This window comes from Danio rerio, chromosome 7, assembly GCF_052040795.2.
Source record: "Danio rerio strain M-AB ecotype USA chromosome 7, GRCz13ab, whole genome shotgun sequence".
Classification (NCBI taxonomy): Eukaryota; Metazoa; Chordata; class Actinopteri; order Cypriniformes; family Danionidae; genus Danio; species Danio rerio.
Genome location: NC_141027.1, coordinates 71,169,184 through 71,193,410, shown reverse-complemented (window position 1 = coordinate 71,193,410; position 24,227 = coordinate 71,169,184). Strand labels below are relative to the sequence as shown.

Below are 24,227 nucleotides of genomic sequence, written 5' to 3'. Positions count from 1 at the left end.
TTTTAATATTTGGAACATCTTCTTGGATATTTTTAATGCTTCTAAAAGGTTTGCTGCATTTATAAAGCGCCAATGTGTTGATGTTCAATATCATGTGATTTACTTTCTATGTGTGATTTGATTAGACGGGAATCACAGGACTGATTTTTCTACTTTAGCCAATACCCATAGACGAGAAAGAAATAAAGTAGTGACTGCAGGTTGAAGGAAAGTAGTGGAGTAAAGTACTGATACTGCGCTAAAAATGTACTCAAGGAAAAGTAAAAGTACACATTTTTAAAACTACTTAGTAAATTACTAGTTCTTCTGAGAAGAACTACTCAATTACAGTAATTTGAGCATTTGTAATTAGTTACAGTACGCCACTGGCGTGAAAACACATGGAACATCTGTGCACATCTGGAAAAAAGTACAATACTGTTTACTAAAAATATATATTTTATTTTTGTCATTGTACAATGTGTAATGTGATTTAAAAGGTAAAAAATAGTCAAGAGGGTTTTTCCTATCCAGTGTTAAAAATATATTATACTTCTAAAATATTTTATTGCGAAAAAACTTCTACAATCAAAAGTTTGAAAATGCAACAAATACAAACTATTCCTCAATTAAACTTCAATGAAAAACAGACTCAGAATAAATACTTTCCTCCACAAAATTAGGCTTACATGACGCTCCCTTGCAGGTCCCTGGGACTTGTGGAACCCCCCAAAAGTCCAAATGAGTCAAAAAACATTATTAATATTAATAATATTAATAATTAATAATGTCATTGAAGAGTCAGTTTCTGAAACTCCACAGTGCAATCAGCTGTTGGTTGTTTTGGAAGTCACATATTCTTCATTACTCAGGTAGCTGACCTGGATGGTGCCTTTGGATGAGGTTTGTTTCTCCTTCCGTGCTTTACATGTGAGAGTCAATATCCACAGGAAAATAAAGACACCTGTAGGATGAAATGAAAAGCGATGAAATTGTACACTTTTTGCATTAATCAATATTTTTAAAAAGACCCTACTTCACATTAACTTTATTGTAAAGCACACAGATTTGATTATTTTATTTGGAATGACTAATAGCCTACCAATTAAAGCAACACCCAAATAATCACAATAGCCTATTATGTGTTTTTTTTCTTCCTCTCTCTCTTACACACACACACACACACTGGTCTCAACAAGCTTTTTTTCATCCAGTGGTGTTAGATAATAGTGCTAATTCAGAAATATTTAAACATTTGATTTTATTGGACTCATATGTCATGTGTAATGTGAAGAATCCTCATGTGATTGAAACCAGCATTTAAAAGCAAACTATAAACGGATAACAAAAAAGTATTCAAACCCAAATTCTTTTGTAAACAAGATTAAGGATTGAGATTAAATGAATCTAAGTTTGCATTCAGGTATCTTAATTGCCATCATTGTTATAATGTTGAAAACACTACAAATTAATCAAACCTACTGTTCTCCAGCCAATGGGTCCAAAATGGTATTCATGCACACAATATAAAGTAAAATTGACACAAAGTGTTTTCTTAACAAGTTTTTTAAATATCACGTGGCAATGAGGTAATTGCCCAATATTATTGTTTGTTTGTTTGATTGATTGATTGATTGATTGATTGATTGATTGATTGATTGATTGATTAAGCCATATTTACAGATGACCACAGAGGATATAGATTTTACATCAGTGAACATTTTACAAATGGGCACAAAACAGAAGTCATGGGAATTTTTTTTTTCTGTTACATTTTGTGAGCCTAGAAGCCGTTATCGCCAGCCACTAAATAAAACAATTAAAAAAGGTAATTTGCGACTTTTTAATCTTAGAATTGTGTGATACATACTCGAAATTGCAAGTTATAGTCAGAATTGCGTGTTTGTATCGCAATTGTAAAAATTTGCTATCATATTTTGTTTAATAATTTTTTTTTTTATTCAGTGGCGGCCTTCACGGTTAATGAACGAGTCAAAAATAGAAGGCGGGAGATTGCCAGAGCTTGTAGTGGTTTGTCATAAGTGAATATGTTATTTACAAGAAGAGACGTTAAGGAATAGGGAAGTAATTGCGCGTGAATTTGTCACTGATTTTGTAACTTTGTCAGTTTTGACCTCGGTGTGATTTGTCATAACATTTTGCTTGCAAATATGAAGTAAATACGTATTTTACTATAGCAGCAAACACTTTAAATCACCACCGGAGGTCGCCGTCAGCTACATAGGCTACGTGATCAAGAATTAACTCGGCTGGACATAAGCTGAGTGCACTTACAGCTTTCAAGGTAGTCACAAACTAACAATTCTTACTGAAATAAGACAGTATCGTTTGTTTGGAGTCTACATAACAATGCAAGGGCAGTTTGTAGGATTGTTTTGACCTTCCTGAAAGCTACATTGTTACAAAAAGCACATGCTTTCTGTTCAGTCATAATTTTAGTATGATACTTTATTTGTTTGCAACTGCAGTAATTCGTGTTTAACCTGACAGCTGTGTGAATTATATTTATAAAACCTTTAGGGTCATTATGATCTACAAACTATTATGGTAGGCTGTTTATTACTTGGTAAAGAACTGACAACAATTAAAAGCCATCACATATTTATACTTGAATAATATATTTATCTACTGTACTCTCCAAAATATTATTTATGAAATGAAAATTATTAAGACCAAACAAATAAGTCACTTTAATGAAATGCCATATCTGAAGCACTTTTGTTCTCCATATTGGAACATAGAGGTAAAGTTGGTTTGATATTCACACATTCAGACTTTATACTTAAAATTCATTCATTTTCTTGTCGGCTTAGTCCCTTTATTAATCCGGGGTCGCCACAGCGGAATGAACCGCCAACTTATCCAGCAAGTTTTTACGCAGCAGATGCCCTTCCAGCCGCAACCCATCTCTGGGAAACATTCACACACACACTCGTACACTACGGACAATTTAGTCTACCCAATTCACCTGTGCCGCATGTCTTTGGACTGTGGGGGAAACCGGAGCACCCGGAGGAAACCCACGCAAAGGCAGGGAGAACATGCAAACTACTCACAGAAACGCCAACTGAGCCAAGGTTCTTGCTGTGAGGCGACAGGACTACCTACTGCGCCACTGCCTCGCCCCTATACTTAATATAATTTCACAAAATAATTATTTGTAAATTCTAAATAGTGAAATCATATTTACAGCCAATGACTATTAAAGTACAACATTGTTCACAGTGAATTAAATAATGCTAATGTTGTTTTAAAGTCATACATATGATTTCAGACCAAATATTCAAAGTATCATGGTAAACAATGTAGGTCACATTAAAGATGTCACTGAATGAATGTGCGTAAATAAAACCAACTTTACCTCAGTTATTGGAACGGTCAAAGACAGTCCAAGTCCAGACAGTCCAGTTTGTGTCAGTGACTTAATACAGGCATACAATTTACACATGTACTTGTCCAAAAACAAAGAAAGTTACTCTGTAAAATACTAGGAGTCGCTATTGCAGTAAAAATGTATGTCTTACCGGTTACAAGTTTAGCAACAAATATTTTTAACCCATAACTGATGCTGCGTGAAAGACTCCATTATGGTCACGATCTAGGATTAATCACTGCAATAAAGATCTAATCATTAACTGTACAATTTGCTTATTTAAAGTCACATCTTGACCTGACTGTGTAATGCAATAAATGTCAATAAATGTCAGTGTATTGCAATAAATGGCAGCACATGATTTTGCTAAACAAACAGAATAAAACATGGAATAGGCATTGGCGCTTTTAATACATGTGAAACACATATCAGCACACACCTGTGAAAGTATATCTCATTTCTTTTGGAATTTGAATATATTTAAATATACTGTAACAGCTCTGTAAACTTGTTGATTATTACCATGACTGATGACACAGTGGCTGTCCTATATGAAGGGCATTTTAAAGTGTCTGGAGTGGTCAAATCTAGCCTCTACTCATAAATGTAGGATTTTGTCTTGTTGAAATGACGTGAAACATGTTTCAAGAGTTCCCACTTAGATATGCTTGGCACTTATAGCAGGTTTGGCATGCTGTCCTGGAAGAGAACCCTGAGCTCGGAGGTATTTGATCCCAGGGCTCTCGCCCGGTCCAGAAGCATATCAAGAGAATTGAGATCAGGTAGGTCTTGATCGCTCCCCCTTTAGAAGGGGAGAAAAAGGAGGAGATGGGGTGGAAGGGGGGATTCTTCCAAAACGAAGATAGTGCAATAAGGCGAAAGTGATCCATTTATATTAAGCTAGGATCATTCTCATTGGATTATTACTGATTACGGATGAGTGGCCAGCGGTGCACAATCATATCACGTGCTCCTCTCGAAATTAGTTTATGAAACTTCACTTCTTATTGGCTGCTGACTCTGTGGATTCACTAGCATTGTGTAACTTAATTTTAGTGATGCCTGTAATTGTTTTTCTGTGTGGTAATACTTATTGTTCTTCTTCCCAGATTAAACAACAGCAGAATTAGTATTTGAACAGCGGAAGAATACTCTTATGTTATAAACATTGGCACAGAAAAATTTCATCAGTGATGCCCAAGCTTCTTTTTTAGGTGAAGAGGTAAGAAAATGAATTTCTTCCCTGCTAATTGTGAACCTCTCCATGAAACACACTGGTTTCAGTGTAATCTGTTTAGAATTGTGGTTATGTTTAGTGAACTTTCCTTTTAAAACATAACCTTCCTGTTTCACAAACAAGGTTTGGGGCTAGTCAGGATTAAATTGCATGTTTGAGCTGTCTCAACTCAAAATAACTTGCAGTGAGATGTCGTAAAATACATCAGTGTATTTTTTTCTCCTCCATGTGCACACCAGTAATTCATTTTACTTGGGCCATTTTTGCAAACTTGGCTTAAATAGCCTAATTTAACTAAGGCGTAGTCCTGGCTTAATCTAAGGCCTGTGTGTGAAACTGGGCCTACATTTGCTATGGTTAAGCCTCGCATCTGTTTTTTAAAATTCTGGGGTTAGTTGGTAGTCAACATTTGAAGTGGTTCAATAAAGTTTTTTAAACTTGTCCTAAATAAATAGTATAAATAGTCTTAATACAACTTTGAAAGGTTTTGATCCACTTAAAATATTAAGTACTACTACCTGACAAAAGTCTTGTCACCTAAGTTTTAGGAACAACAAATATTAACTTGACTTCTACTTGATCATTTGGTATCAAAAGTGGCTTATATGAATCTTATATCTATCTGAATATGATCTAGATTACGCCTATTTTTACTAAACAAATTATGATCATGCCTTGATTTTTAATTATTTAATTAGGACAGTAATGTCTGACTTTGCTTAGACAAAAGTCTTGTCACTTAACAGAAATGATGTCCAGTATAGAATATAAAGTCATGCTGCAGTGGAAAAAGAATTAATATTGTGTACTGTATGACTCCCATGAGCCTGGACGACGGCAACCATACATCTCTGCAATGACTCAAATCACTTATTAATAAAGTCATCTGGAATGGTAAAGAAAGCGTTCTTACAGGACTTCCAGAGTTCATCAAGATTCTTTGGATTCATTTTCAATGCCTCCTCCATTTTATCTCAGAGATGCTCAATAATGTTCATGTCTGGTGACCGAGCTGGCCAATCCTGGAGCACCTTGACCTTCTTTGCTTTCAGGATCTTTGACATGGAGGCTGAAGTATGAGAAGGAGAGCTATCCTGCTGAAGAATTTGCCCTCTCCTGTGGTTTGTAATGTAATGCGCAGCACAAATGTCTTGATACCTCAGGCTGTTGATGTTGCCGTCCACTCTGCCGAACTCTCACACCCCTATACTGAGTGTAACCCCAAAGATGATTTTTCCTTCACCAAACTAGACTAATTTCTCTGAGGGTCTTGGGGCCATGCAGGTTCCAATAGATCTTCTACAGTATTTGTGATGATCGGGATGCAGTTCAACAGATGATTCAGTAGAAAAGTCTACTCTCTGCCACTTTTCCAAATGATCAACTAAAAATCAAGTTATTATTTGTGGCTTTTACAACTGGGAATGAAGACAAGACTTTTGTCAGGTAGGATATATATATATATATATATATATATATATATATATATATATATATATATATATATATATATACTGTGTATATATATATATATATATATATATATATATATATATATATATATTAGGGATGTAACAGTATCAAAATTTCACGATACGGTAATACCTCGGTATAAATGGCACGGTACGGTATTTATTGAATCATTTAAAGGAAAAACAAAACTATTGAAGAGGCTCAAAAAAAGTGCTAGAATGTTCTGGTTACCTCAACACTCAACCGATCAATGACATTCAAACAGGAACTAAATTATTCAATTTAATAACAAAAAAATATTAAACCATGCAAAAAAAAAAAAAAAAAACTCCACTCGAAAGGACAAGCCATGAGTGAGATAGAGGTCTCTTGGTGGTACAAGTCAATGTCTCCATCAATCTGAGCAGTGTGCTGTGTTCTGCTGTCCCCTTGACTAAAAGAATCCCCATCATGTTAGTCGTATTTCCCGACTTGTATTTCAGCACAGTCTGGCAGTGCCTGCATACCCTTTTTTCTGTCACCTTTTCTTCTTTCTTGTTTCTTTTCAGAGAATACATGAAATGCTTCCACACATCTGATTTAAAACCCGCTTTAGGTTCGACCATTTTTAGCTCTTTTTCTTTGCCGCTACTAGCAGCATCCTCCATTTCTGCATTACTGGACCTGTAGCGACAACAGACCGCAAAGGATGATGGCCACGCTTGGGCTGATGAAAATTTTAGTTTCCGCTAACTCCCATTCGGTCCATTTGCCTGAGCAAACTTTTCACCAAAAGACCTATGATTTTATTGAGTCACAACCACGATAATATTGAAAGAAATTGCTATTGCGGTTTAATTTTATTTTAAATATTTGAACATATGCGTGTTTGTGCATTTATATTTACATAAACAATGCATGAACAAATGTTTTATGAATACAAACTTTTTTTATATGCGATAAGTACACTGAAAAACATTATTCAGAAATGATTCCTTGGATTTACAAAATTTTTTTCGTAAAGTGGCTGTAAACTGTTTATTTGGCCTGAATTTAAACAAACAAACAAATTAAGTCGAATTTTATTATATTTAATTTGTTTCAATTCAACACAAATAAATAGTTTGTAACAGTTTTGCAGACATTAGTTTTTCAGTGTATTGATTAATCATTAAACAGCTGTACTGAACTGAACATTTGTACCTAAAGGGTCCGTATTAGTACCTTGGAGGTAATATTAAGGTGCCAGTATGGATCATTCAGTTCCAAATTCTGAAAAGGTAACCCCTTTTACATGCTTTTGTTTCAATGAACACCGTGCCAAATTCTTACCTTGAAAACTGTTGAGGATGGTAAAAACATACAGCGCAGGGAGACTCAGGGGTCCGTGGGTTGAGAAGGCCAGACCCCACGGCACTCCCAGAACAAAGCAGAGCCCCAGCAGAGACACGCAGTCTTTCCACGCCCTCTTCTGATGGTCTATTTGTACATTCTGCTGTCTTAACTGACGCATCTTTACCACAACCACTGCCAGCATAGCCATGTTGAAGAGCAGCACCAGCCCAAGATAGCCATTTACAGTAATGTAGATTACTGTGTTTGTGGTCACCCAGCATCTAGACAGTAAAAAGCCAATGGAAGCATCCGTTACAGGTCTGAAAAGTGATGAACTGTATATAGTTGAACTCAGAATTATTAGCCCTCGTGAATAATTATAACTGATATAGCTAATAACTGATTTCTTTTATCTTTGCCATGATGAGCTGTTTCACTAGATATTTTTAAAGATATTAGTCTTGAGCTTAAAGTGACATTTAAAGGCTTAACTTTGGTTAATTAGGTTAACTCTGCTAGTTTGGGTAATTAGGCAGGTCATTGTATAATGATGGTTTGTTCTGAAGACAATAGACAAAATATTGCTTTAGGAGGCTAATAATTTTGAGCTTAAATGGTTTTAAAAAATTTTTAAAGTTCTATTAATTTAGTCAAAATAAAACAAATAAGACTTTTTCCGGAAGAAAAAATATTATAGGAATTACTGTGAAAAATGCCTTGCTTAACTAATCATAATTTGGGAAACATTTGAAAAAGAAAACAATAATTACAGGAGGGCTAATAAGTAGTTTGAAGAGTTTTAGCTTACAGCGATGTGGCTGTTGAATTTTCTTGATCTGTGTAGAGGGTATATTTTCCATACACTTTAGTCATGCCGCATATCATCGCCGTAACGGTGGGTACACCTGTGGGAAATGATTAATACACAACAAACAGATTTTATGATACACATTGCAAGGCTTAATTAGTTCATCAAAAAATAAATAAATACAATTCTGGTATTAATTACTCGTCCTCATTTCCCTGAGAGCTTCGTTTACTTCAGAACAAAAATGAAAACATTTTAGAAGAAATCCGAGAGCTCTCTCTCATCCTCCTTAAGCTAGATTTATACTTTCGGCGCACCTCCGCTGACTGTGCACGCTCCTCGCAAAACGGACAAGGCTTTTATACTCGCCGCATTGTTTTATACTCGCCGTTGTGATTTTCTTTAAAATGACAGTAGGCGGTCCAAAGAAACTGACCGTAAAGACAGATGGATAAACAGGGAAGTAAAAAAGTTTCCAGAACTTCGTCATATCATTAATATCATTCAATACTTTTTAAACAAATAATTTTTTTTGTTTTTTATAAATTATTTTAATGACTATAAGGATTTTTATAACCATTCAAGATTTTTTTAATCAAACTTTGTTGCATCACTTGCTTTGGGACTTTGACACAATGTAACTACAGAAGTCAAGCTTAAAATGGGAAATATTCAAAATGCTTTTTACATTTTTTTTTTGATGCTAATGGTCTAATCCGATTGAATGATTTATGCTAAGCTAAGCTATAAGTGCTCCCGCCAGACCTGGAAATCATCTGAATGGATTAAAAATGGTAAACATCTACAGTTCATCTCTACGGGAGTTGTTAACGAAGCCTATTTCCAAAAAAAAAAATGGAGTGTGGCAAATACTTTGAAATTCACAATGTGAAACTAAACTCACCCCATCCCACGAGACTTAGTTTAAGCATGTATCTCTTGATGTAGATGTTGAAGACTCGCACCAGCAACAGGTACAGATGGAAGCCCTCAATGGCCGTCCAGGTGAAGGTGGCTAAAAGGCACCAGTGCAGAAGAAGGCCTACAGTCTGACACACTGAATCAGAGTCACTATGGCCTGAAAACCACACACTGCACAAGAACGAGATGTGCAGCAAGAATAAGCAACTGGAGAGCTGCACATGGATGACGAGTGAATGCTCGCATTGTTTTTTCCTGTGGGGAGGACAGTAGCAGAAGTTATCTCTTGAATCTAGACCATTGAGCATTCTGAAACTGGACGGTTTCGCGAGAAATCTTTTAGCAGCTTACCTCTGGCACAGAAACAAGACTATTACGAGGGATGTGAATGCTATTGAAAGGGCAGAGCCAACATATGAAATATAGTTGAGATGGACAATATGGGACTTTTCTGGAATTTGAGGACTCTGTTAGAAACATTCATGACGAACAGGCACAAATAAATAAGTCGGCCATGAATAAGTTGAAAGATTTAAAAAACATGGGTAAAGGCTTAACTTACAATGAGGACTGCGAAAAAGCTTAGATGGTTACAGCTGCACACAAAGTCTCCATTGTCGATATTAGTCTTACAGCCATCAGTACTCCAGTTTCCTGAAAAAGAGATGAAAATGTCTACATTAAAGCATAAGGTAGCCTATAGATATTGAGACTGCAATGTGGAAAATGCTGGGTTCCACATAATTCCTTCATGTTTCCCCAACACAAATCGATTAGTTAACTTAATTGATTTGACAAAATTAAGTAGACTGAACTGAAGTTGTGCCAAAAAAACAACCCAGGCTAATTATGGATATGTTACCCTATATACATTTCTGGAGAGCACCGAATACATCCCAGGAGAAATTTTTTTTTAAATTAAATTATTTTTTTTGCGCAGTTTTAGTTTTCGCAAATCAACCAGAGGCCGATGTGAATGCTTTTTCAGATCTCAAATTTCTCCCGCGAGCACCATTCACGCTTGCTCTTCTCACATAAATCCACCCGTGGCTGCTGTGTACGCTTTTTGAGATCTCAGATTTTTCTCGCGAGTGCCATTCACGCTTGCTCTTCTCGCATAAATCCACCAGAGGCCGCTGTGTACGCTTTTTGAGTTCTCAAATTTTTCTCGCAAATGCCTTTTGTGTTCAATGTTTTTACCTAAATCCACCAGAGGCCACTGTCAACTGACTGATCAACCCCCAGGCCACAACCCTCCCCTAACCCAACCGTTTTTCAAATGCAGTCCCGAAAAGCCACCTGATTTTTTTTTACCACGTTTTCAGATCTTACCACGTTCTCGCCCTGTTATTTAATGTTTATTTAATTTTCTGCTTTTTGTGTTTGATTTACTTTGAACCCCGTTGTCATGTTAAACTCTACTCTGCGTCATAAGGCCGCCGACGTATGCAGCGAGCCACTTGGCAAACTGGTAACATTGGTAACTCAGAGGTAAGGCGTCAGCTGGTAGTGCGAGAAGAAACAGAAGCTGTCGGCAGTTCATACCACCCCGTAGCGTTCGTTTTAAAGCCTAAATGCTACCATACATACCTTTGGCTACATAATGCATGCTCTTTAGAAATATATACGTATGTACGTATTCACAATGAGTCTGTGTTGCAAATCCCCCCCCTCAAACATTTTGTTAATTTAGCTTGTTAATAAGTAGTTCGAACAAGCAGCAGAAATATTTTTGAGTGTGTTTTACTCTCGTGACATCACTTACGAAGACGTTTATTGTTTGTGTGTGTACAATTAGTAGACGTCTATTAAACAAACAATAAGAAAGTTTACTTCCAGTTTACTTGTTATCAACTTTCCTTAAATGTACTTCTTATGTGAAATATATTAATATATTTCTATCAAACTAAAAAATGAAGTATACTTTCAGTTCACTTTTTAGCTACTTCGCAGACCCAGCAAGCATTTTTGTTTTTAAAAGATGTCTAATACATGTCAAATAGACGCCTAAACATAGTCGTCTTGGCTAAAACAAGACAAAATTTGGCCTGCCAGTGAACATCCTATAGATGTAGTCTATCTGACTAGTCATCAAATAAACAGAAATGAATGGATACACTTATACAATCTGTCTAATCTGTCTATTTGACGACTAGTCTAGTTTTAGGCTATTCTTAGATTACTATTAGATTTTCTCTGACAGCTCAAGTTTAGCCTTGTTTAAGCTAAGCTGTCTACATGTACGTTTAGATGTCTATTAGACGTCTATTTAACACAAAATTGTTTACTAGGGAGTTAAACTTAATATTGCATTTATTAATACTTGACTTATAGTATATTTGACTTATATTTGTTCATTGACGTACTTAAATGCATCATTAAATATTCTAACTATGCTGTGGTTTTCAGTTGTTTTTACTCTTTTGATCTAGTGGCCTATTAAATATTGTGTTCACATAATTCTCAATACTAATACATAGGCTTAACACTAGTCTAAATTAAACTGCATGTTTGAGCTCGCTAAGCTGACAATAACTTGACAGATATAACTTAAAAGGCACAACTTTTAAAAAAAAAGCATGGTTTCGTCTTCGGATGCACACTAGTAATGTGTTTCCTGCAGCCAAACCAATTGTCAGTATAGACCTACTTCAGATGTGTTAATGATTAGCTAACTTTGCTAAATAATAATAATAATAAAAAAAGTAAAATATACTTTAAATACATGCCTGTCAAAGTTCATTACATGTTTGATCAGTGGTATTAAAGTGTAGTTTATTTGTGTTAAGTACATTACAAATAAACTGCATACAGTGCATCCGGAAAGCAGCAGTTTTTCCACATTTGTTTATGTTACAGTCTTATTCGAAAATTAATTAAATTTATTTATTTGCTCAATTCTGCACACAATACCCTATAATGACAATGTGATTTTTTTTTAATTGTTGCAAATTTATTAGAAATAAAAAAAAACTGAAAAATCACGTGTACAGAAGTATTCACAGCCTTTCCCATGAAGCTCTTAACTGAGCTCAGGTACATGCTGTTTCTATTTGATGACTGGTCTATTTGACTGTTCTAGTCTTTCTAGAAATTCTAGTCTTTTAGATGTCTATTAAACACAAAATATATTGGTGATATACACACATGCACACACTTGTATGGTTAACTAGAACGCTCCATACTGGTAACATTTTTAATACAGTAACAACCAATTATTACTGTTAAAGTCTTATTAGCCCCTCTTTGAATTTTGTCCTTTTTTAAATATTTCGCGATTGATGTTCAACAGAGCAAGGAAATTTTCACAGCATGTCTGATAATATTTTGTCTTTTAGAGAGTCCTATTTGTATTATTTTGGCTAGAATAAAAGCTTTTTTTTAGTCAAGTCAAGTCAACTTTATTGTCAATCAAACCATGCAACATTACATTACACAGTAGACTGAAATTGCGTTTCTCCCATACTCCAATGTGCAATTAAAAAAAAAAAAAAAATGACACACACTAGACATAAACTAAACATTTAACTAATATAGTACAAGATAAATTAAATAATAGACACTAATAAACTGTGAACAGTTACCATATATCCTATATTGTTCCAGAACAATAGGATAGTACTTTAAAGGCCATTTTAAGGTCAAAATTATTAGCTCCTTTAAGCATTTTTTTTTCTTGATAGTCTACAGAACAAACCACATTATACAATAACTTGCCTAATTACCCTAACCTGCCTAGTTAACCTAATTAACCTAATTAGGCCTTTAAATGTCACTTTAAGCTGCATAGAAGTGTCTTGAAAAATATCTAGTCAAATATTATTGACTGTCATCATGGCAAAGATAGAATAAATCAGTTATTATAAATGAGTTAATAAAACTATTATGTTTAGAAATGTGTTGAAAAAAATCTCTCTGTTAAACAGAAATTGGGGAAAAAAAAAAAAGGGGGGCTATAAATTCTGACTTCAACTTTATATGGTCTTACGGTTATTATATGACCCTAATCCTACCCCTAAACCCAACCCTGACACAAAACCTGGGCAAATATTTTACTTCAAAAGATCCCATTAATATGATTTTTAAGCTTTTTAAATCAAAGGGACAGGAGGTGTGTCCCTATGGCGACTCGGTGGCACAGTAGGTAGTGCTGTCGCCTCGCAGCAAGAAGGTCACAGCCTCGGCTGGGTCAGTTGGCATTTCTGTGTGGAGTTCGCATAACCTAGTTAAGCCTTTAAATGTCACTTTAAGCTGTGTAGAAGTGTCTTAAAAAATATCTAGTCAAATATTATTTACTGTCATCATGACAAAGATAAAATAAATCAGTTATTAGAAATGAGTTATTAAAACTATTATGTTTAGAAATGGGTTGAAAAAAATCTTCTCTCAGTGAAACAGAAATTGGGGAAAAAATAAACAGAGGAACTAATAATTCAGGGGGCTAATAATTGATTATATAGGAGCAGGAGTGACTGACCCATTGTAGTTAAAACATGATATTTAATCCATCTTTTGCATATGTAATGGGAGTTTTTGGTCTTATCTGTTATTTGTTATCAGGTGTATTATTTTGTCAGTGTTATTTTGTTACCTTTTATAATTGTCTTTAATTTTGTTACCGTGTTGTACGAGGTTTGTTTTTGTTTACCAAATTGCTTTTTATTTCGTTATCTTTATTTCCTATTATTCACGTCTTGTACTTTATACTTGTATAATGTCCATTGTAGTTTATTAAATCTGATTGATAAAAGACACACATCTGTGTGTAATAACCCATTTCACTTCACAATTACAGTGATTTGTTTACATTTTCTTAAATCAAAAGTATAGATTTATAATATTAATATAATATTAATTATAAGCCAGTGTTTTATATAATTAAATCATTTTATTGTTTATGTACAGTGAAACTGATGAATCCATGGTGAAGTAAGAGACGAAGTACACTGCTGTTCCATTTGAAGAAATGAGCCGGGTGCTTGTGTCCTCGCGTCCTTGGTAGTTTGTTTTTCAAAGTCTGAACTTCCAAGGACACAAGTCCGAACTTTGTGTATGTGGTATTGAGACAAAGCAAGACATGTCACTCGTATACTTTTGAATGGGGAAAAGTGTAACTGTCAATATAGCGAATAAAGCCCCGCCTTCTAGTACAGGAGCCAATCAGCGATGGCTATACAATGACAATTCTCCGGGGGAGAGGCTAGGACCATACTTGAGTTTGTGCAGATTTTGTGTGATACGAACATTTAGAAATGAAACTAACAGGACAGTTGTTGTTAAATTTGATTGGTTATTCGTAATCTGAAATGTAATCGAAAGCTTGGCAAGTAGTTTTAGAGATTTTGGTGTTTCCCATTCTGACAGAATGCCCGAGCATACTGCCCAAGAGACGTTTCAAAGATGGCCGCCAAGGGAAATGACTTGCCCTTAAAGGGACTTTGGTAACACCCACGTTTCATGTCCTTGTAAACCACATAAGTATGTACACACACTCACATACACAATTCTGGGATGTTGGACAGATGTCACAATTGTGAATTGTGAAATCTTGGAATTTCAACACATTTTATTTTTACTCACCTGTCAACTTTGGGATGTGAAAATAAGGGACCCCCCCCCCCCCCCCCCCTCCTCCCTCAAAATGACTAAATATGTTTATCTGGAGCTGTTTCTGGAGTTGAAATGGTCAATAATAGGGTCTAAGTTTTTAGTATTTTATTATTATTAATTATTATTATTTACAAAGGATACATATATTAGAAAAGATTCTGCAAATAAATTAGTTTAGCCTATTCAGATATATAGGGATTAAAAAGAAACTGAATCAAATGTTTAAATGTCATTAACCTTTTCATCACTCTATAATTTAAACATTCGGATTAAAGAGCAGTGAATAAATGTGTTATTTAGATTTTTTAACTTGATCACATTAAATAACAGGTGGAATATATCTATAACTGAAAGCATTTTATTGCTATCCTAACTTTTTTGTTCATTTTAGACAAAATTTGTTGTGTAAAAAAGAAAAACAACGAAGATTGACATGTCTTTTTTGACATGAGGATTGCTTACGAGGGGAAAGGCACCTGTAATGGAAGGGAATCCTTCTAATTTTATATTTATCTAAAAGTATTTTCATGCTTAATAAAATAAAAGCACAGAACAGATTCACATTTAAGAGAAAGGGGCACCCCTGGTGGTTCGGCAGTATGGGTTGCGGATAGGGAGGATCTGCTTTTTAATGTCTATTGGCACCTTTTTTTTTTAGAAAAAATACATGAGAAATACAGGAAAATACCTTTACGGGATGAAAGCGGGATAGAACTGTAACTTATGGGAGAATGCCAGGTTGACAGGTATGTGTATTTTAGCAATTTCACTTTTTGTTCTGTTTATTAGCATTAGTAGGATTAACATATGGTTATTAAATAAAATTCACAGAATGAATGAACATTCATCAGGTAATACATGTTTACTTTTTTAAACTTAATTACATCAGAAAAATCAAGTATTTTTGTACTTTTTATTTAATGATTACATAACACTTGTGCTGGAACACATTTTATCAGGGTATCTCTACTGAGTAGTGAAGTATTGCATGAGAAATGGAGATGGAAATGGCAGAAGTCAAATAAAATAAAATAAAAAGTCAAATAAAAATGCCTTAATTTGCAATAAATAAATAAATAAATAGTCTACGCTTGCATTAGGTGGTTTTGGACTTGTTTGAAAAAAAGTTATGTAGAACACTACACCCATGTGACTCTCTTATGCTTGGCTTGTTTACTGTTGGTAACTAGGTTTAACCCTTCAAACAACCTCATGATAAAAGCACCTAATTCACATTTGGGGTTTTTTGTATACTCTAAAAAGATTTATGTCATGGTATGATTAAAAACTTGGCTAGTAACCACTAAGAGGCTGCATCGGTCACGTTGATTTGGAATTTAGTTCATGTTTAGCTGTAATTTCTTTAAACACAGCCTCTGAGAATGACCTAGATTCTAGACGATGGTACTTTATTTTGTTCATATATGTAAGTCATGAGTTCACACATATTTAAATCAATAAAAAGTGATGTGTATTTGGCATGCTGTCTGCTAATACCCCCTATTAAGAATAATTATCTGAATATGCTTTGTTAAATGAGTAGTTCACTCAAATATTGTCACTTACTATTTACTCACCCTCAAGTGGTTCTAAACCATTGGGCTCTATTTAATGATCCATGCACAAAGTCCAAAGCAAAAGCATTAAGGGTGTTTTAGAATCCACTTTTGCTATTTTGAGGATGGAAAAATGGTCTAACAGGGTTGAGCTTATTCTCTTAATGAGTTATAGGTGTGTTTTGAGAATAAACCAATCAGAGTCTCATCTCCCATTCCCTTTAAGAGTCAGTTGCGTTGCGCCACAACGCATTTGCTATTTACATGATGGACTTTAAGTAGAAATACTGAGCACTTCACTAGAGAGAAAACAGTTAAACAGAGCATCCACAGCGAGAGAATGAGAGATGAGCCTCCTCATTCTTTACTTTCACTTTCACTCTCATGGATAGGGAAATGTGTTGTACGCACAGACATCCATTAGCCTATACATAATTAATTTTGTTTGTTAGGTGCAAAGATTTGATTCAAAACTACTCTAATTTCCAGCAAACGAATGAGTAGTTACTTAGTGTTTATAAGTACGCATAAACTTAGTGTGTCCAAGTACACATGCTATGCCCCATATGGTCTAAAATCTGACAGGTGGGCAAATCTAAGCTTGTTTTTAATAAAACAAATATAAATATGCATATAATAAATAATAGTAATAACATTATACAAAAGCAAATTGTTTTGAATAAACTGAAAAAAGTCCCCCATATGAAGAAGGCATGAAAGTATGTTTTTTGTTTTTATGTAGGCTAGAAAATTTTTTTTTTTGTAATATTTTAATCCTTTAATTATTTTTCATTTGTAAAGATATTTGCTCATTGCTGTACATCCTATGTGTATTAATCAAGGTTGGACTTTAGACCTCCTCTTAGCTAGTCTTTTGAACAGTGTATTTTAGTTCCTCAAAATAGCAACGTGCCAGCAATGAGCCTTAACACGCCTCCTTTTTAGACCAGAACGCCTATGGGCGCACATATGAGCGCAAATGCATTTGCTATTTAAACAGCGTGATGCAAAACATCAAAAACGACTCTTGCGCCGAGCTGAAACAAGCTAACCACAATTGCGTCGCGCCTTGCGCCGCATTGATTGATAGGGCCCTTTGAGTTTTTTTTCTTCTGTTGAACACTAAGATATTTTGAAGAAGAAACTATTGACTTCCATAGTAGGAAAAACAAATGCTATGAAGGTCAACTCTGCTGAAAAAAAAAAAACTGCTTAAATTAGCCTAAGCTTGATCAGCTGGTTGATCAGCCTGGTTTTAGAGGGGTTTTGGCCATTTCCTGCCCGGTCTAGCTAGTCAGGCTGGAAAATGACCAGCTTAAACCAAACTGGACATAGCTGGTTTTGGATGGTCAACTCCCAGCCTGACCAGCTAAGACCAGGCTGGAAATGGCCAAAACCCCCCTAAAACCAGTCTAATCAACCAGCTAAAACCAGCCAACAAGCTTGTTTATGCTGTTTTTTTTCATCTGGGAAGGGTTACAAGTTTTCTTGCTCTTTAAAATATTTTTTTAGTGTTAAACAGAAGAAAGAAACTCACTCAGGTTTGGAACAAATAAAGGGTGAGTAAATGATGACAGAAGTTTTTTTTTTTGGGTGAACTATCATTTTAATGAAACATCAAGTCCAGTCTGATCTCACGAGAAAACGTTAGTATTTTACGTTTTGCCAGTTTAGTGGCTAATTCGTACGAATTCATATGAGTTCAGTCGTACAAAATTGTACGATTTTTAAAAAGGAGGTGTGGCACCTAACCCCACTCCTAAACCCAGCCGTCAATGGGGGATGAGCAAATCGTACAAAAATGTATGAATTAGATTGTACGAATTAGCCACTAAATGAAAAAGTTACGAATTGCCATGAGATTGTGTTGTCAAGTCAAATCTTTCACTCTGAAGATGGCTTAAACGTTCAACTCACCACCGCCATTTTTCTCGAGATGCCAATAGACACAGATCCCATTTTCAGTCTGCAATAATAAAGGTGTACTTCACTGAAAACTGGCAACTGATTAACAAAGTCCTCAAGGCCAAGGTGTATTTATGAGAGTGCTTTATGTGAGATCTGACCTGGTTATGGGTGTTTCTGAATTTGAGCTGAACAGGCTGAGAAAGGTTGTTCACTTCAGTCGTACCAAGCCAAACTCCCAACACACTTTGCTTAAGCAATACTGGGTCTGACCCATTAAGGTCATTTCCTTCCTGTGCCAATACCACAAGTGACAAAGAAGAAACAACATTATTAAGACATACAGATTTCCTCCAAAGTACACCAATTTCCAGTTGGTTTTAACAAAGTTTTTAAAGGAGAGACAGAAAGCACTTACAGTGGGGAAAAAAAAAACTATTGAACACGTTATTTTTTATTTTATTTTTTTCTGGGAATAATATTTCTAAAGGAATAAATAGAATTGAACCAGATTTTCTAAAAACCCAAACAATATTTGTGTAATACCAATGAAATGACACAAGGAGAAAATACTGAACCACTGAAATGTATTTAATACTTTATATAAAAGGCTTTTTTTTAGTGATGACAGCATAAAGACGCCTCTCAGATGAAGGATGAAGTCACATGCATTGCTCAGGTGTGACTTTTTTTTTTTATTTTTTTCAAGAGATGTCAACAGAGTGTAAAAATCTTGATGGTGCTGTGGGTCTTATCTATCAAATCTGATCTTTTGATTGTATTTTGGATTAGATTCAAGTCAGGTAATTGCCTTGGCTATTTTACAGCTTGATTTTCTTTCTTTGAAAGCATTTGAGAGTTTCCTTGGCTGTGTTTTGGATCCCTGTCTTGCTGAAATGTCCACCCTGGTTTCATCTTCATCATCCTGCTAATGTAGATGTGGGAATGAAGTAGCAAATATTCATTTACAATGAGGAGGAGCAGAGGGTTGCTAAAGAAGTACTGAGAGATTTCAGCTACTGTCTGGGCTTTTACTGCCTTTCTACACCTTCCTATGTTTCTTTATTTAACCAGATAAAAAAAAAAAAACATTGAGATCAAGATCTTATTTACAAGGGTGAAATGGCCAAGAGGTCTGCAACACATGATATATATATATATATGTTTGTGTGTGTATATATGTGTGTGTGTGTGTATATATATATATATATATATATATATATATATATATATATATATATATATATATATATATATATATATATATATATATATATATATATATATGTATATATATATATGTATATATATATGTATGTATATATATATATGTATATATATATATATATATATATATATATATATATATATATATATATATATATATATATATATATGTATATATGTATATATATATATATATATATATATATATGTATATATATATATGTATATATATGTATATATATGTATATATGTATATATATATATATATATATATATATATGTATATATATATATGTATATATATGTATATATATATATATATATATATATATATATATATATATATATATATATATATATATATATATATATATATATATATGTATATATATATATATATATATATATATATATATATATATATATATATATATATATATATATGTATATATATATATATATATATATATATATATATATATATATATATATGTATATATATGTATATATATATATATATATATATATATATATATATATATATATATATATATATATATATATATATATATATGTATATATATGTATATATATATATATATATATATATGTATATATATGTATATATATATATATATGTATATATATATATATATATATATATATATATATATATATATATATATATATATATATATATATATATATATATATATATATATATATGTATATATATATATATATATATATGTATATATATATATATATGTATATATATATATATATATATATATATATATATATATATATATTTATATATATATATATATATAATAAAAATTTAATAATATTATGAATAAATAGAAAATTAATATAATATAAAAATACAGTTCAGTTTTCCAGCTTTACCACATTTCAATAAATTAAAAACACATACATTGAGAAATGGACTGGTGTTGTTTGTAAAAAGGATAGAGCGAAACTGTCATTGGGATGAGCTCAGATATCTTTAGTTCAGACTGAAGAGTATTCCACGATGAGGGAGCGGCATGACTAAAGGCTCGCTTCCCTATTTCAGTTCGAACCCGGGGAACAGTCAAATGATAAGATTCACTTGAGCGTAGGGCATACTGGCTTTTAGACTTATGGAGAAGGGGACATAGGTATGAAGGCACCAGTCCCAGAAGAGCCTTGTAGACCAGAGTCATCCAGTGGGTTCCTTTGTTCCTTTCTTCATGTGAAGTTCTTCATGTTCCTTTCTTCATGTGTTCAGTACTTTTCCCTATGTGTCATTTCATTTTATTACGCATAACTTCATTTGTAAACTAATTAGATTTGTTTTCTTTGCATATTTGGATTTCTTTGGTTGTTCTGGCAACACCTTTTAGCAATATGTTTTCTGAGAAAAATGTGACGCATTCGATACTTATTTTTCCCACTTGTATATGTACCTTAATTTCTGAACTGCTGGTTATTTTAAACAAGCTTTCATCCAGAAGATAGACTTTCAACTTAACATCTTCACTGCTACTATTCTCCAGTCCATCTCTGCTTCTTTGCAGCGCTTCGTCTGAGATGTTGATCACGTATCCTTTTTCTGTATCTAGTGATTTCTGAAGAAACAAAGATGAAGGCAGAGTCATGCATGTGACCTCGTTGATCTTCCTGTGCAGTTATATGTACGGTTGAAGTCAGAATTATTAGCCCCCCTGTATATTTATATCCCCAATTTCTGCTTAACGGAAATAAGATTTTTTTTCAGAACTTTTCTAAACATTATAGCCACCTGTATATTTTATACTATTTTTAATAGTTTTAATTACTTATTTCTAATTGATTTCTTTTATCTTTGCCATGATGACAGTACATAATATTTTACCAGCTATTTTTCAAGATGCTAGTATTCAGTGACATTTAAAGGCTTAGGTTGCCTTAGGTTGACCTTAAAATGTTTTTAAACATTTAAAAACTGCTTTTATTCTAGCTGAAACAAAACAACTGAGACTTTCTTTAGAGGAAAAAATATTATTGGAAATACTGTGAAAATTTCTTTGCTTCGTTAAATGTCCTTTGAGAAATATTTGGAAAAGAATAATTATTTCACAGGAGGGCTAATCATTTTCACTTCAAAGTTTACCATCTGACCAACGTCTTGGCTTTTAATGGCACATTATAATTGTCTGTTAACCGTGTACATGTGTTAAATCATGCTCCAAATGCGTGGATGTTTAGTCTTACCACTAAGGAGTCAATGCTTTTAACAAAATAGTTTGGTGTAGGAATACGAGGCCTTATAGCAGAGCAATTTTTCATCTTCTGTTCCATACACCTGGTAAAAAAAAAAAAAAAGATTTATGTCATTGTAAAAAAAAAAAAAAAAAAAAAAAATTAAGAAAATTTCTGTCTGTTACTTTACGGTATATTTCTGTAATTTCATGCCCATAATTTTATGTTTTTCTTCGGCCCCCAGCTGCCCGAAATAAATCGTAAAATTACGTTTTTTTTTTTTTTTTTTTACTGTGTAAAAAATAATTTACATCAAACAAAGTATTTGAACTTTACCACACATTATAAAACATATGCTTATAAAACATTATTTTTCAGTTACAAGATTTTAGAATTAACTTACTGTAGAACATCTCCAGATTTCATACAATTGTCCAGAACTGAATGGCATGTAGGTTTTCTGTAAACTGATGTCAAATCATGGAGGTAATTATTTTTTATATTCACTCCTAACACTAATCATATCACCTACATATTCACAAAGGTTCCAACATTGACATTTGAAATATGGAATATATATAACAAAAAAAGGTCATATTTTAATTTCATATATATAAAATATCACATATTTCCCAGTGATGGGTTGCGGCCGAAAGGGCATCTGCTGTGAAAAACATATGCTGGATAAGTTGGCGGTTCAATAAAAAATATCACATATGCAATATATATTTTGAAATATTGGAAAAAAAATACACATGTATTTATATTTGGCCATACACTGTAAAAATGCTTCCATCTTGTTGTCCCAACACAAATTGCTTTTACAAATTTAAGTGGATTAAACCCAAAACAATTAAGTTGTCCCCCCTAAAAAACGTTGTTTCAATTTATTTTCAATAAGTAGTCCTTTTTCAGTGTATATATATATATATATATATATATATATATATATATATATATATATATATATATATATATATATATATATATATATGTGTGTGTGTGTGTGTGTGTGTTCATTTTGTAGCTTTTTTTGGTAATATTTTGACATATATTTAGCATATATGCCATATATTTTGTTAAGTAAAGTTCAAATAACAACTAGTATTTATGTAATTTGCCTATATATGTGATTATCATTTTCCTATATGGGTTTGTAAACCCCATTTGTAACACTTTATTTTGATGGTTCGTTTGAGTATTAGTAGATTGTCTGCTTAATATGATACTGCTCCTTTAACAGACATTTAACTGACTATAAGAAACTTTGTAAGTACCTGTCAACTTACACTAACTAACCCTGAATCCAACTTAACAGTCGTCTACTTATAATCTAATGAGAACTAGTTGCAATGTAACTTAAATTCAACAAAACTAATCATCAAAATGAAGTGTGACCAACTTTTTTTTTTTTTTTTTGTCAAACCCACAAGTTTCGAGTGACAACACAGTGCTATTAATCAGGAGGTGAAATGTTATTGACTCACCTGCTCCAGTCCATATTGTGGAGGAAAATATCCAAACAACGAAACAGTATAAGCCTTTCATTTCTGCCTTGAATGCTATGCTGTAGTGAGTGCACGACAATGACTTTAAACGCAGGTCTCATGTGATTCTGTGGTTTCCTGTGCGACATTGTGAACTGCATTTCATTGCAAAAGTAAGGAACTATGACTCCATAAGCTTTTTACTTACCGTCACAGAACACTAAGGTGTATTAAAGGGTAAAAATTAAAAAAACTACAATGGAGAACGTTATTGTAATGTTTCCAATAGACATTTACTATAATAAATACTAAAAGTGCTTTTTATTCACAAATCACAGCATTTATTTATAATTTTTTTTTTCTCACAATAAATAAGCAGGTCTAAGATAAGATGAGACAAATCATATTTTAAAGTCTTAATTTGAGTTAGAAAAAGGAAGCTTCATTTTATTTGATGTTTATGTGCTGAATTGGAGCAAAGGAAGTCAGCACTCTTGCAAAAGAAAAAGGGGGTCACAGGGGATGATGCTTTTCTGTTGATGTAGCTGGATAATGTCTTGTAAAATGTCACATAAAAGAGGTTTCAGTAAGAAAACAACATGAGTAGTCCTTATCTGGAGACGTCCACAGTGGATTTAGTCTTGGATTGAAGTGACTGCCTTCCGTTTTTCATCGTTGTTGCACACATCCACACAAAGATGTAAAATCCTGTAGACAGACAGACAAAGGAAATGTTTCGATCCAAGGGTTAATTGATGATCAACAGTAAAAATGATAAAATTTACATCTTCCCAACTTAGAAAACCACCAACAATCAAGAGTGCATGATTATATGCTGCCATGGCTTTTCGTTCAAAAAATGGGGTTATAATGGAAGTCAATGGGGCAAAAATAGCCCCCAACATAACGAAAGGATAGTAAATGTCCAGGATGTTCTTTGACAAAGAGTAGGGGTTTAACCCCTGCATCCTGGCCAAATGCATCTTCTCTCCACCAATCAGCTGGTGTGTGGTCTGGCGCAATATGGCTGCCGTCGTGTCATCCACACACAAACTGGTGGTGGATGAGGAGATTCCCCCAATGTGTAAAG

General features: G+C 33.5%; 2 protein-coding genes across 3 annotated transcripts in view; both read right to left on the bottom strand.

The window, feature by feature from the left end:
- Positions 1–420: 420 nt before the first annotated feature.
- Positions 421–23,220, bottom strand: adgrg3 (adhesion G protein-coupled receptor G3). The gene is made up of 12 exons (XM_087262235.1): positions 23,138–23,220; positions 22,054–22,117; positions 21,663–21,753; positions 20,876–21,037; positions 18,359–18,490; positions 18,210–18,258; positions 9,689–9,780; positions 9,478–9,593; positions 9,110–9,381; positions 8,206–8,302; positions 7,395–7,678; positions 421–943 (listed from the first exon to the last, which is right to left on the bottom strand). The coding sequence occupies exons 1-12, from the start codon at positions 23,196–23,198 to the stop codon at positions 807–809; spliced, it is 1,557 nt and encodes a 518-aa protein (XP_087118361.1). The 5' UTR covers positions 23,199–23,220; the 3' UTR covers positions 421–806.
- The window catches only part of LOC101882631 (adhesion G protein-coupled receptor G5), a 32,242-nt gene continuing 31,152 nt past the window's right edge, over positions 23,138–24,227 (bottom strand). For both annotated transcript variants that reach the window (XM_087262226.1, XM_087262225.1), the window contains exon 14: positions 23,138–23,845. In XM_087262226.1, coding sequence (XP_087118352.1) covers positions 23,748–23,845 — 98 coding nt within the window. In that variant the 3' untranslated portion in view covers positions 23,138–23,747. The remainder of the gene's footprint in view (positions 23,846–24,227) is intronic.

Coding starts and splice junctions, on each gene's coding strand:
- adgrg3 (XM_087262235.1), bottom strand. CDS start 23,198: ATGAAAGGCTTATACTGTTTCGTTGTTTGGATATTTTCCTCCACAATA. Junction 9,594..9,688: donor GCTTTTTCGCAGTCCTCATT/GTAAGTTAAGCC, acceptor TGTTTCTAACAG/AGTCCTCAAATTCCAGAAAA. Junction 9,382..9,477: donor GTCTTGTTTCTGTGCCAGAG/GTAAGCTGCTAA, acceptor TCCTCCCCACAG/GAAAAAACAATGCGAGCATT.